The following is a 12100-nucleotide window of genomic DNA, read 5'->3' on the forward strand; positions in this document are numbered from 1 at the left end:
TATCTGGAAATTTATTTTGATTGTTTCCAAACCAGATGCCAATTTAAACAGAACTTTCCCCCCAGATTACGTATTTTTAAAATTAAGGGGCCACAGGTGGGGTTCAGATGTCCCTTTCTGAAGCCAAAGCCCACTCACCTGCTCTTGCATGTATTCATACGGTGCAGGAATACTGTACTCAACGTTCTCATCCACTAATTTTCGAAGCTGTAGGCCATAGTGGCTAGGTTCCAACTGCCTCATCTACAAAGAAAAAGACAATTATTCAGATGTTGAATGTTCTTTCTAAATGCATCACTGTTCATTAAAAATCAAAGTGGAAATTTCTAAAAGAAATATATAATTTGCTGAGCTTAAATCTACATAAGAGCTCAAATTTAAGTAAGCAAAAAAGAAAAAAAGGGACAAATAATTATTTTTAAGGTTTTCTCTAAATGATACTGCTTATCACTAAAAGTAAGAGAGGTAATTTGAAGAAGTATGGTCATAGATATCTGATAGTAGAATATATCTCAACATCAGCAAGGGCTCTCTTTTTATAGACTGACTGTACCTAACTTTAAGTTGTTTCCTGTTACTGAAGTAGGGAAATTTGTGAAATGTCAACCATCGCATATTCCACAGACTTCAGAATTAGGAATTTCCTATTCCAACCACTTTTCACAAGAAAAGGTGTATACACGCGCACATTCTCTCTCAGACACATTTTCAACAATGACAAATTATCTCAGGCCTCTGTTCTAATTGGGTCTAATTCACCCACTACTTCTGACCTCCTCTATCAGAATGCTTACCAACTTAATAAGTAATATCATTGCTATCGAACAATACTGTTTGCTGTCTGAATAAACACCTGACATAATGGAGTGAAAGGAAATTAAATTCATGATTATAACCTGTGTGTATAAATGTCTGGAATCCTAAGGCGTAAGTCAGTGACAAAGGAGGACTGAAATGAACGATGATCTAGTAAGTCAGTGTTCGTGGTAAAGAGTTACCAAACTCTACATGACTTTTTTACCATTTCACGACTTTGCATTTTCTCTGCAAAGTTAAAAATATTTCAGCTCTACTCCGCCATCTGGTGGTCTGAAAGCATCTGATCTGATACTGCTGAGTCGGCTTCATGGATCTCAGAGGGCTCTCTTGAAAATGTCTCATAAACTTCCTTTTCAAAATAAAACCCAGTTTGAATAATGAATAAAACACCATCTCATAACAATCTCCATGAAGCAACTGTGGATGGTACCAAGTAACTCATTTAATCTGGAGAAACTTGATAAAACTATTTAGGATCAAATCAAAATAATTCAAAGTTTACACCGCTTTCTCACAGAGCACCATCTCTAAGTAACCTAAATAACAACAGCCTTCATAATTATCCCAGATATAGAGGTATACATAGAATTCCAGTAAGATAGTTCAGGTTCTTCATGAAGGCAAGGGGTCATGACCTATCCTTCTAAGACATGAAGGAAGAGAATGCTAATAATTAATGTGTTAATTAACAAATACGTTCATTGGTTCCTTCGTGTAGAAAGTGAGGTCTTAAACACCACTCAAACTTAGAAGGCACGGGAGGGCGATGTGAACGATTATTTCCATTCAGAAGTATATTTCTACCGCAAAATCCACTACCTTGCACGCCAAGGTCAGAATATCTTCTACTCTGTGTTCCGGCTTGATCATCACGGTCACAGCTTGATGGTCCTGAAACTGAACGTCAGTCTGGCTCTCCCATGAGCCGTCTCGGGGAACACGATCTACTGCTGACCCATATATGTGCAGCAGGTCATCCACCTGTTTTTAGATCCCAAAGGAAAAGGTGGACAGACTTGATAAGCAAATGATGGAAACTATTGGGGAAATGCCCCCTTAATTTATAGTTAGCCATTTCACACTCCTCGCATCCTGGCTTCTCATGACCCTCTGGGGCAGACAAGCCTGAGATTTCCTCATTTGTTTAACCCACGTGCAACTGAAGCCCTGGGAGGCTGAGCAAAGTCAATCAACTCCTCCTCCTCCCGAGTTCTAGCCACTAGGCCTTAGCCCAAGTTAGGACACTGCAGCCACTGACGGGCTGCTCAGTATCTCCTCTTACTGCTCTAGAAATTGCCGGCTGACTGGGGCACAGTGAAGTCTGCATCTAAGCCATGATCCCAGTGAATTTCAGATACCCTCTCATCCACGGCCTCTGACACCCGCCTGCATTCTAACCGTGAGTTGTGTTTAACTTAATCCAAGCACGTTTCTCTTCTCTCTTATTTCTACTTGTTTTTTAAAATCAACCCCTCATCCTGGGCTAAATGGTTTTCCATCCTTCAGCTATTTCACATCTAGACACACTTTTAGAAATCATCCCCAAACATACCACCTCTCACAAACTTTTCCCAGGGAAGTTCTGTTTCCTAAACGTCACCATCACAGTAACTCCATGACCTCATGCTAATATGTACTTCTATAATTTATCAACAAAAATAAATAACATTCATTAAGCAACTCAGAAATGTTTCCTTCTGCTTAGGTTCTCAGATTAGTCTGATGGTAAAGACAAGACTTGGGGATTTAAATCAAAAGACTGATGTTCAAGTCACAAACTCTACCACTTCCCCAGCAGCAACAGGACATTTCCCTTGCTGAGCCTTGACTTCTATTTTGTAAGAGGGGATACTGTTAATATAATACAATTGCTTAAGTTGACTAATTAATAATACAAATTTTGTGAGCAAAGGAGATCACAGAAGCCAAAACACCTTACACACCAGAAAACGTTACATTCAGATCCAACACTATCACATTATTATATCCCACGTATCATATACTAAAGTTGTCATTGATGCCTGACTTTACTTTGAATTCTATGCATTTTTTAAAAACCACAAAGCAAAAGATCCTCCTGTATCGGATCAAAATACTAGAATACATAAAGAAATTTAAAAAAGAAAAAAAAAACAGGTTTAGGCAAAGAAAGGGAAGAATCAATCTTCCTGTGTTGTCTTTTTAAATGTGGTGCTCGCTCATCCTTAAAGTGGCATTTCTGGATCTGTCACTTTCTGTACATTTTCCTGGAAAGATGATCACAGCCTAGAATGAAAATGAACCTCATGTGCCAAAGCAAAAGGGAGAGAGAGAGAGCTCGGAGAACGCAGGGAACCAGCATGGATACCAGTTTCCCCTGGTGCACGGCATTTCCCCTGTAGAGTCCCATCTCACATGGGTCACATTTTCTTCTCTGGTTAAATAAACCTCCAGGCACTTCTGCTCATTTGAGCAGGGACTTCACGTGCGCATTGGCAACAAGCAGGCACTGCCTTAAAGGCGCAGAACCCGCCTCTCAAACTACGCTTGCTCAGAATCAAACGAAAACCCCAGCAGAGGTCACTGTGGAGTAAGAAACCACAAAGAGCCCATCCAAGAGGAAGTCAAATCGCCCTGACTGCCACTGCAAAGCAGTTCAGGTCTGCACTTTCAGAGCAGAATAGGAAAGGCGTGATCTAGGATGGCCCGCTGGGGGAGGGACGGGGAAATACAAATTCACAACTACCCTCCCCTGCTCTCCTGTCCACCCCAGAGAGACCATACTACACACTGCCCGTTCACTCACCATTCACAACCCTCTGCGGTCGGCACTGTCCCAACCCTCCATTTAACAAGTGAGAATCATGAGGCTCGGAAAATTCTAGAAACTTGCCCACGCTCCCACAGGAAGCTGTGACTGTCGTACTGTGGGGATCTGAACCCTGGAAGTGGGCTTGAGCCTCTGCTCCCTGCCGCTGCACTACAGAAATACCAGCCCGGCAGTCAGTTACCTCTCGCGAAATGGACACAAGCCAACTTGCTGGACTCTCTGGCGTTGTTCTGGACGCACGGCATGCTCTGGCTCCCCTGACACCTCCACAAAGCAGCAGCGCTCTCCTGCCTCCAGACCCCTGGTCGCCTCCACCTCCTTCCCCTGCTTTACCCTCCTCACAGCTTCTGTGCTGAAACTACATAGACCTTTCAACTTTATTTCAAACACTGCCCCCCCCCCCCTTGTGAAGTGTCTCCTGCTCTCTTCGCCCCTTAACCCCAATTCCACTCAGACGCATCTACACCCCAACGTCCCGGTACAGCACTTAGCGAAGCCCAGCCCACTTGACAGTCATTTCTAGGCTGCTCCCACGCCCCCAGGTGCTGAGATGAATGACAACAGAGGCTCCGTCTTGCTCGTTCTCAGTCTCTTTCAGCCCTCCACACAGTGAGTGTGTCCTGCGCCCAGAACACACCCAAGCCATGGATGTTGAATTGGATGCAACGAGAAATTCACAGTCACACACAGGCTTGGAAAGTAAAGGCTGTCCATTTTCAGTATCCTATTCGAATCTATTTACACAGTGTCAAGTTCTTAATCCTCCCTGAAGTTTCAAGAAAAAGAACTAAGAGCGGATTACTGAAGGGGAAGAAGTTCTAGGCTAGGGAAAAGCGTGCAGGCAAACTAAGAGATGCAAAGGACAAGAGATGTTCACACTCTATTCGATGAAACAAGGTTTTGTGCCTACAAGTGCTCTGAGGAATCATTCTGAGTCTACACTGTTGACCTAAGATCAACTGAATGACAAATGAGACAATGCCTATCAAAGCCAAGGCCGTGGAAGGTTCAGATCCTCTCAAGAGATCCTACAGTGAACATTTACGTGTAATTTTTTCCTGTGCATCTCACACACAACACACACCCCCTAGAAATGTACGCAATTAAAGAAAGGTAAAATCTGGCCATTCAAAGGAAGCCACGAGGATGTAGCATTGATTCGTCAATTAGAACCAGAAAAAGAAAAGGCTACTTGGTGCTTACAGAACTCCTAGGCTGTTGGAAGATGTACCCACTTGGAGAAAACAACTGGACTGATTCCCTCAAGGGTCAATGTTATCCATGCTGAAATCACATGCTTTATTTTCAATAAGCCAGATAAGATATTCTCCTACATTGTTTTTCATAAAAGGAACAGGGAATCGTGAAAATAAGCCCAGCAAGTTGATGTATCTGGAAAACTCCTTTCTCTGCTTAGCCTTAAAGGTGCTACATTAATCTTCTAACCACCCACCCAGAAGTCCCCGGTTGGCCACCTCTGTTGAGACCCCTGTATACTCCTCCCACCCACTCCATCCCCCCTCCCCACAGAATTAAGTTTCCCATCAGCCTGTTCAAGGTTTCCAGTTCCTGGAGAAGACAAATGAAACAGCAAAAAATATAACAAACAGACAATGTGGGTCAAATCCCAGCCTTGTCAGGGCTGGTTATCTCACGTCTCTGGGCTTCTTTCTATTTCTTCACCTTTACAAGGGGCTAAAGCACGCCAGCCTCATGGAGAAATCAGGAGGTTGGTGTGAGGAATGGCGTTTGAAGGTACTACATAAACTGTAAAGAGCCATGAACAATGTCAAAGACCTTTTTTGAAGTTCAGTGTGGACTGTGGAATTACACTGTAGTAGGCTTGACCACCGTAATTCAACAATGGCCACTATAAAGAACCGCATGAGAATCACCCCTTGTTTCAAAACCCTGGGGAATCATGGTGACTACGGGTGCCCAGACCACCGCGTGGTCCAGCGCTGAGCGGCCACGCACAAAACGCAACATCACTGAACCGCAGCCGAGGCCACTGCGGCCACTACAGTTAAGGTTTGCAAATCACTTCCGCCCTCAGGGTAGGGCAACTTCCACAGAAGCATTTCTTATTACTATCATATTAATGGTCCTGAAAGCACATGTCAAATTACTTCTGCCCCGTGTGCCTCAAGGAGAGAACACTGAAACTCCGCGGGTTCTCACAGCAGATGCGTTTGGAGCAAATGGCTCATAATTACTGCCGGGATCGGTGAAGGGGAGTGGGCAGCAAAACCACGACCTGGCTGTGGCCAAGGGGCCCCCACCGCAGTCGCTGATAAAAAGGGAGGCCTGTTAGCAAGTGAGATGAGAAGAGAACACGAAAGGAGTTACGCGCTCTTGGCTGTCTTAACAACAGCAAAATGTCACAGAGGAGGTGGTGTTTATTTCCTTCTTGGGCCGAGGCCCAAACATCAGTTGATATGAAAGGGAAACAAAGACCTATCTATGTACTATCCATCTGTGCACGTACGGATGTTATGTACGGTTCCAGACTAAATGTTCTATTTAAACAGACCCGAGTTATGGTCAAGAGTAAGCGGTTTCATTCATAGCTTCCATTTAAAAAAAAAACAACATTAGCGGGTTTTTTTTTTCCAGTTTGGAGCTAACGACTGATGTGACAATACTTCATTCACTCGCTGCCGCAGAAAGTTGGGACACCCCAAGCCAATTTTCCAGGAGAGAGAGCCAAGGCCCAGGGCTCCACAGCAACTGCAATGAAACTTCTGGGGTAGCTGCCATCCGGAGCCTCCTCAGGGATTGGTTGCCACATCTCCATAACAAACATCTCCCTTCACACGTTGACGGAGGCTCATTATTACTCACCAAGAAGTACCCTAGGAACAGCTTTCGTTTTTGGCTGGCCAAAGTGTCCTTTAAAAAAATGCTCAAATAAGGGCTTCCCTGGTGGCGCAGTGGTTGAGAGTCCGCCTGCCGATGCAGGGGACACGGGTTTGTGCCCTGGTCCGGGAGGATCCCACATGCCGCAGAGCGGCTGGGCCCATGAGCCGTGGCTGCTGGGCCTGCGCGTCCGGAGCCTGTGCTCCGCAACGGGAGAGGCCACAACAGTGACAGGCCCGCGTATCGCCAAAAAAAAAAAAAAAAAAAAAAAACTCAAATAAGACTGGCCTTATTCCAACCTTAACAGATTTCAAATTAGGGTGACTCACTGTTGGACGGTTATATGACGCACCGATTAGAATAGAATATTCTTAAATACCCGTGACCTCCTCCCTCCCCACACTCAGGAACGACGGCCTTTCTGTGTGACGCTAATGGACACAATACACTGTTTACAAACAGACGTTTTGTGCAAGTTATAAATATTCCCCAAGAACAAATAGCAAAGGAAAACTAGTGGAATGAAATATTAATTATTCAACCAGCTACAGGCAGAATTTTAAGTCCCAGAGACATAAAAAACCAAATACCCTTCATTCTAGCTGCAACTCACTTAAACGTAGTTATCTGAGTACTACAGTACAGAAATGATAAACACACCATTAAAATAGCCCTATATGTCAAAGGAATTTCTTCACTGTTGCTACAGCAGAAGCAATGTTTAGTTAAAACAAATAGGGATAAATGTTTAAATACATATGCCTAAAAAAAAGGATGCAATAATTTTCTCCTCTCACTCGTTCCAGCGCCAGGGGGACTTGTCAATTAAATCACAAGAAGATCATTTGTTAATTAAAGCCCAATTTAAATAAACACTAAGCTTAATTCTGACCATTAATGGCTATTTTAGCAAAAATTTATTTTCAAAGTCCAACATAAGTTCTGTTAATAGAAAGTGCTTTGATGATACAATTTCTAAACTCTCAAAGTAGGAATTTTAAATTGTTATTTAATGCTGGAAGACATACGAAAATTATGGGTTTTCATTACAGATCAAACAGCTCTTCTCAACCATTAAAGGGCTACATCTAATATAGACAATCAAGAGGCAAATTTATTCAGCTGTATTATATCCTTAGCAGTGAGCCATGGATTGAGCACACACACACAATCAAGGGTCCTAGTTACAAGTTTGCTTGGGAGACATGACATATATACACTTGGTGGGATGACTGCCCATAAAAGATTGTAAAGAACCAAGTAAATAATAGTGAAATAATTGTTTTTAATCAAGCAAAATCCCTGGTGGACAGTGTATTTTGATCTGATTTTGAAATACGCTCTGCATGTATATAGAAATAAAGGGGCAGGGAATGGAAATTATTCATTATGAAAAGTCCACCATTTTGATGGTGTGTTTTATAAAAAAGGAAGGTATGGGTCTGGCTTCCTCGGGGCCCCATTTGGTCAAAGCTGGCCAAAGGAGGGCACAGAGACCAGCCAGAAGCAGTGCCCATGACACAGTCTCCGGGCACAGGCACCCCATCTCATGACCTGCCCTCTGGCAGCCCCTGACCTCTGTGAGTGGGAGGTCAGGGTAGGGTTCTGAGCAGAGGTTCTCTACCCCATTTCAGGACACCTTGGGCAGAGTTGCCCCCCGGAGTGGTCTCTATAATAACCATGGGACTGAGCCCACGCTCAGCACCCACGGTTGGGCCAACCTCCCATGGAGGCAGAATAGGTAGTTGTCTATGGTGTATATTTTAGGATCACCAGAAAGTTCCTCACTCACCTCCCCCCAGACCCATCACTGGGTCTAACACTCTACCATTCCTCAGATTTTTCAAACTATGGCCAAGTCACTGAATTATCCCAATTAATTTGTTAAGTAATACTGCCTACTTCTGCAACAGCACATTGTTTGTCCAAGCCGTTAAAATCATGTTTCAACCTCAACAAAGGGTTTAGAGGTTTATTGGACATAAAACCTAAGAGAAAATAATTTGGTGAAGCAGATGATAAGAGAAATAGATCGTAACATGAAACACAGCTTTAAGGGGAGACACAGCTTTGTGTCTTTGAAAAAGACACAAAGAAGAGGCATGAGCTCACCCAGACCACCTTCACCCTACTCCAGAATTCCATTCAGAAATGGTTCTGAGGATTTACTCGGTCAGAAGCTGTCCTGGGGACTAGACGGGGCCCCTGTATTCAGCTCCACTGAGGGCACCAAAGGCTACTGATTTGCAGCATGATGTAATATGTGTGTGAAGCCCCCTGACACCCTAAGAGGAAAATGCAAGTTTGGAGTCACCGAACTCTCAAATGACGGTAAGAACTGCTGAGGAATAGGGACGGATAAATGAAAGTTGCTATTTTGAACTAAAGTTGCTTTAGTCTAGCTATACCACTTTGAAGACGGAGTTATCATGAGTTTAGATACCTTCAAAAACACTTGGAATTCTGCAAACATCTTTTACCTACTCGGGACCATTTGAGTTCTAACTTTACAGTATTTTCAACAGATTCAGGTAAAGATTCAGAACTAGCATCCCCTCATTAACTTAGCATTTGTGTCATCCAAGTAAAAATAAGATGGCTACCATCTACAGCAACGTTTACCTCACTGGAGTTATTGGAGCTTTGAGGTAGCTGAGTTCCAGAAAATCCATGGCTGCCACTTGAATCAAATATCTGATAGGCAGGAGGGAAAAAAAGACTAATGAAACGGCTCTGCAATATTCGTTTGGCGGCTACCCTTTCTCAATATTGAAAAATTTAAGGGCTATGACATTTGATAAGATCTTCATATTGCAATGCGTACTATTTACTACTCTACGACGTGTAAAGTTTTAACTTTTAAGTTGCTTTTTTTCTTCCCATACGGTTACATATTTTACTTTTCTATGATACACATTATTCAAGTCACCCTGGATATTCCTGATGCTGCTTTTACCAAGAAGTACACGTTTCTGAAGATGTAGAAATCAAAGTTAGCAAAGCCACCAAAATCAAGCTTATAACTGTTTTATAAATGTGCGTAGAAGAAATATTGGGAAGAAATAAAGCTAAATATTAAAAGTGGCTGTGTTTGGGTAGAGGGACTAGGAAAAATTTCCTTTACTTTTTCCAATTTTTCTCTTCTAGATTTTGTAGTAGAATACTAAACATTAACAAACAGGCCATTTACACATTTACGGATACCTACTACCTCGACTGCATTCAGTTACATAAATACCAGTGTCATATCTTTTTAAAACAAAAATGTTCAACCAAATGCTTTTGTTTCTCAAGAAATCTTACATTAAGGGCATTTACTACATATGATGGGGTAAAAACCATATTAGGGTCATACCTAATTGCTAAATGTCAACATTTTATAAGCAAATTATCAAGATATTTATTGTTGTCATTTAATTAAACAGAATTGGCTACCTTGATTAAAATCAGAATTTGCCTCAAAGACATTATTTAAACTTCATAGAAGTTGAATTCAAAAACATAAACCCAGCATTAGCCAATGGTTTATAGTTAACTATAGTCTATAACGAGGAAATACATTTCCATTTATAACCCACAAATGATTACTTTCACAACTAAAGTACAAATAGAACCACAATTTTTTTTTTAATAAATGTATTTATTTAATTTATTTTTTTGGCTGCGCTGGGTCTTTGTTACTGCGCACGGGCTTTCTCTAGTTGCGGCGAGCGGGGGCTACTCTTTGTTGCGGTGCGCGGGCTTCTCATTGCGGCGGTTTCTCTTGTTGCGGAGCACGGGCTCTAGGCGCGCGGGTTTCAGTAGTTGTGGCACATGGGCTCAGCAGTCGTGGTTCGTGGGCTTAGTTGCTCCACGGCATGTGGGATCTTCCTGGACCAGGGCTCGAACCCGCATCCCCTGAATTGGCAGGCAGATTCCTAACCACTGCGCCACCAGGGAAGTCCAGAACCACAATTTTTAAACGTGATATTCTTTCCAATTGTGAGTATACAAAAACAGTGGCCAAGTAAAAGGGATTCCATGTGAGTTTGCCCTCTTTCAGTCAATCAATCCATGTCCCACCACCTCCAGCTTTATTGTTTTAGGATTACAGACGGGTCAAAGAAGTTGATTCTATCCCTGCTACTCACCTATTTCACAAAACTGTTATGCACAATCAAATGTGTATATCCATATAAAATTAGAAAATAAAGTTCATAAAATGTGACCCTCTCTGCCAGCATATTCAGAATAACAGCAACCCGTCAGAAGTAAAAACAAGAACTTCCTTGAACTTCATCACAACTCACTTCCCAACTCACTTAAACGATCAGATCATTTTGTGATAGCTCATCTTTTCAACAGTCTTTCAAAAAATAATAATCTTAAAACTTATCACTCAGCAACATAAAAATCATTATCATATACTGTATTAACAGCATTAGGAAATACTTCAGATATGAGTGTTCAAAATGTTCTGAAAACAATTCACTGTCCTTGGGCCACATTTCAACAATAAGCACTCAGGCTTTTTTTTTTTTTTTTTTTTGCGGTACGCGGGCCTCTCACTGTTGTGGCCTCTCCCGCTGCGGAGCACAGGCTCCGGACGCACAGGCTCAGCGGCCATGGCTCACGGGCCCAGCCGCTCTGCGGCATGTGGGATCTTCCCGGACCGGGGCACGAACCCGTGTCCCCTGCATCGGCAGGCGGATTCTCAACCACTGCGCCACCAGGGAAGCCCACTCGGGCTATTTTTAACTTGACAAAATGTTGAAAGAGCCGCCTTTCCTCCAGAAAACTAAGCAGCAGCAATGGCCCAGTGTTGCAGCATCCAGGTAGACCAAGTCCCAGCCCTGCCTCTCGGCTGCTGCGTGAACATCCGGGGAAAGGAAGTGACTCAACCTCTCCGGGTCTCAGGCTCCTCATATGTAAAATGTGATGACAAAACGCCTACTTTGTGTCATAAAGATGAAGTCCGCAAAGCCTCTGGCACCATCCATAGAATTTAGTTGCTGCTACTCTATTATTAATTTTACATGTTGGTTTTGGGGTTTTTTTTTTTTTAGTACATTTACAAAGTTCTACAATCATCACCACCGTCTAATTCCAGAATATTTTTTATCACTCCCCAAAGAAACCCCATATCCATTGGCAGTCATTCCCTACGTGCCCCTCCCCCCAGCCCTTGGCCATCACTAGTTACTTTCTGTCTCTATGGATGTGCCTATCCTGGACTTTTAACGTAAATGGAGTTATAAAACCTGTGGCCTTTTGTGTTTAGCTTCTTTCACTTAGCATCATGTTTTCAAGGTTCATCCACGTGGGAGCATGTATCAGCACTTTCTTCCTTTTTTTTCTTTAATATAAAATCTATGACAATTACTTCTAAAGGTTTCTTTTCTGATGATTCTTATTTTTGGGTTACCATGCGCTGCAGATGTGAGCAAGGTGTGAATACCTCTTTGGGAGTGCCAAAAAGAGACTGAGCAACTTGTGTGTTTCCATTTGAGAAAAAATCCATGCTAAGACTGCATCCCTTTGAAGGAACTTTTATCTCATGCTGAAGGGGGATGAACATTTATGATTTATGGCATATCAAGGATTTCCCGCTAGGTCTGCTGTCCCTCCCATGCT

At 42.7% G+C, this 12100-nt stretch overlaps 1 protein-coding gene across 1 annotated transcript in view; it reads right to left on the reverse strand.

The window, feature by feature from the left end:
• The window catches only part of LOC132436828 (rho guanine nucleotide exchange factor TIAM2), a 434430-nt gene that overhangs the window by 68415 nt on the left and 353915 nt on the right, over positions 1-12100 (reverse strand). The window contains 2 exon segments of the mRNA XM_060029732.1: positions 139-243; positions 1639-1800. Of these exon segments, the coding sequence (XP_059885715.1) occupies positions 139-243; positions 1639-1800 (267 nt within the window).

This window comes from Delphinus delphis, chromosome 14, assembly GCF_949987515.2.
Source record: "Delphinus delphis chromosome 14, mDelDel1.2, whole genome shotgun sequence".
In the NCBI taxonomy this organism is placed as follows: domain Eukaryota; kingdom Metazoa; phylum Chordata; class Mammalia; order Artiodactyla; family Delphinidae; genus Delphinus; species Delphinus delphis.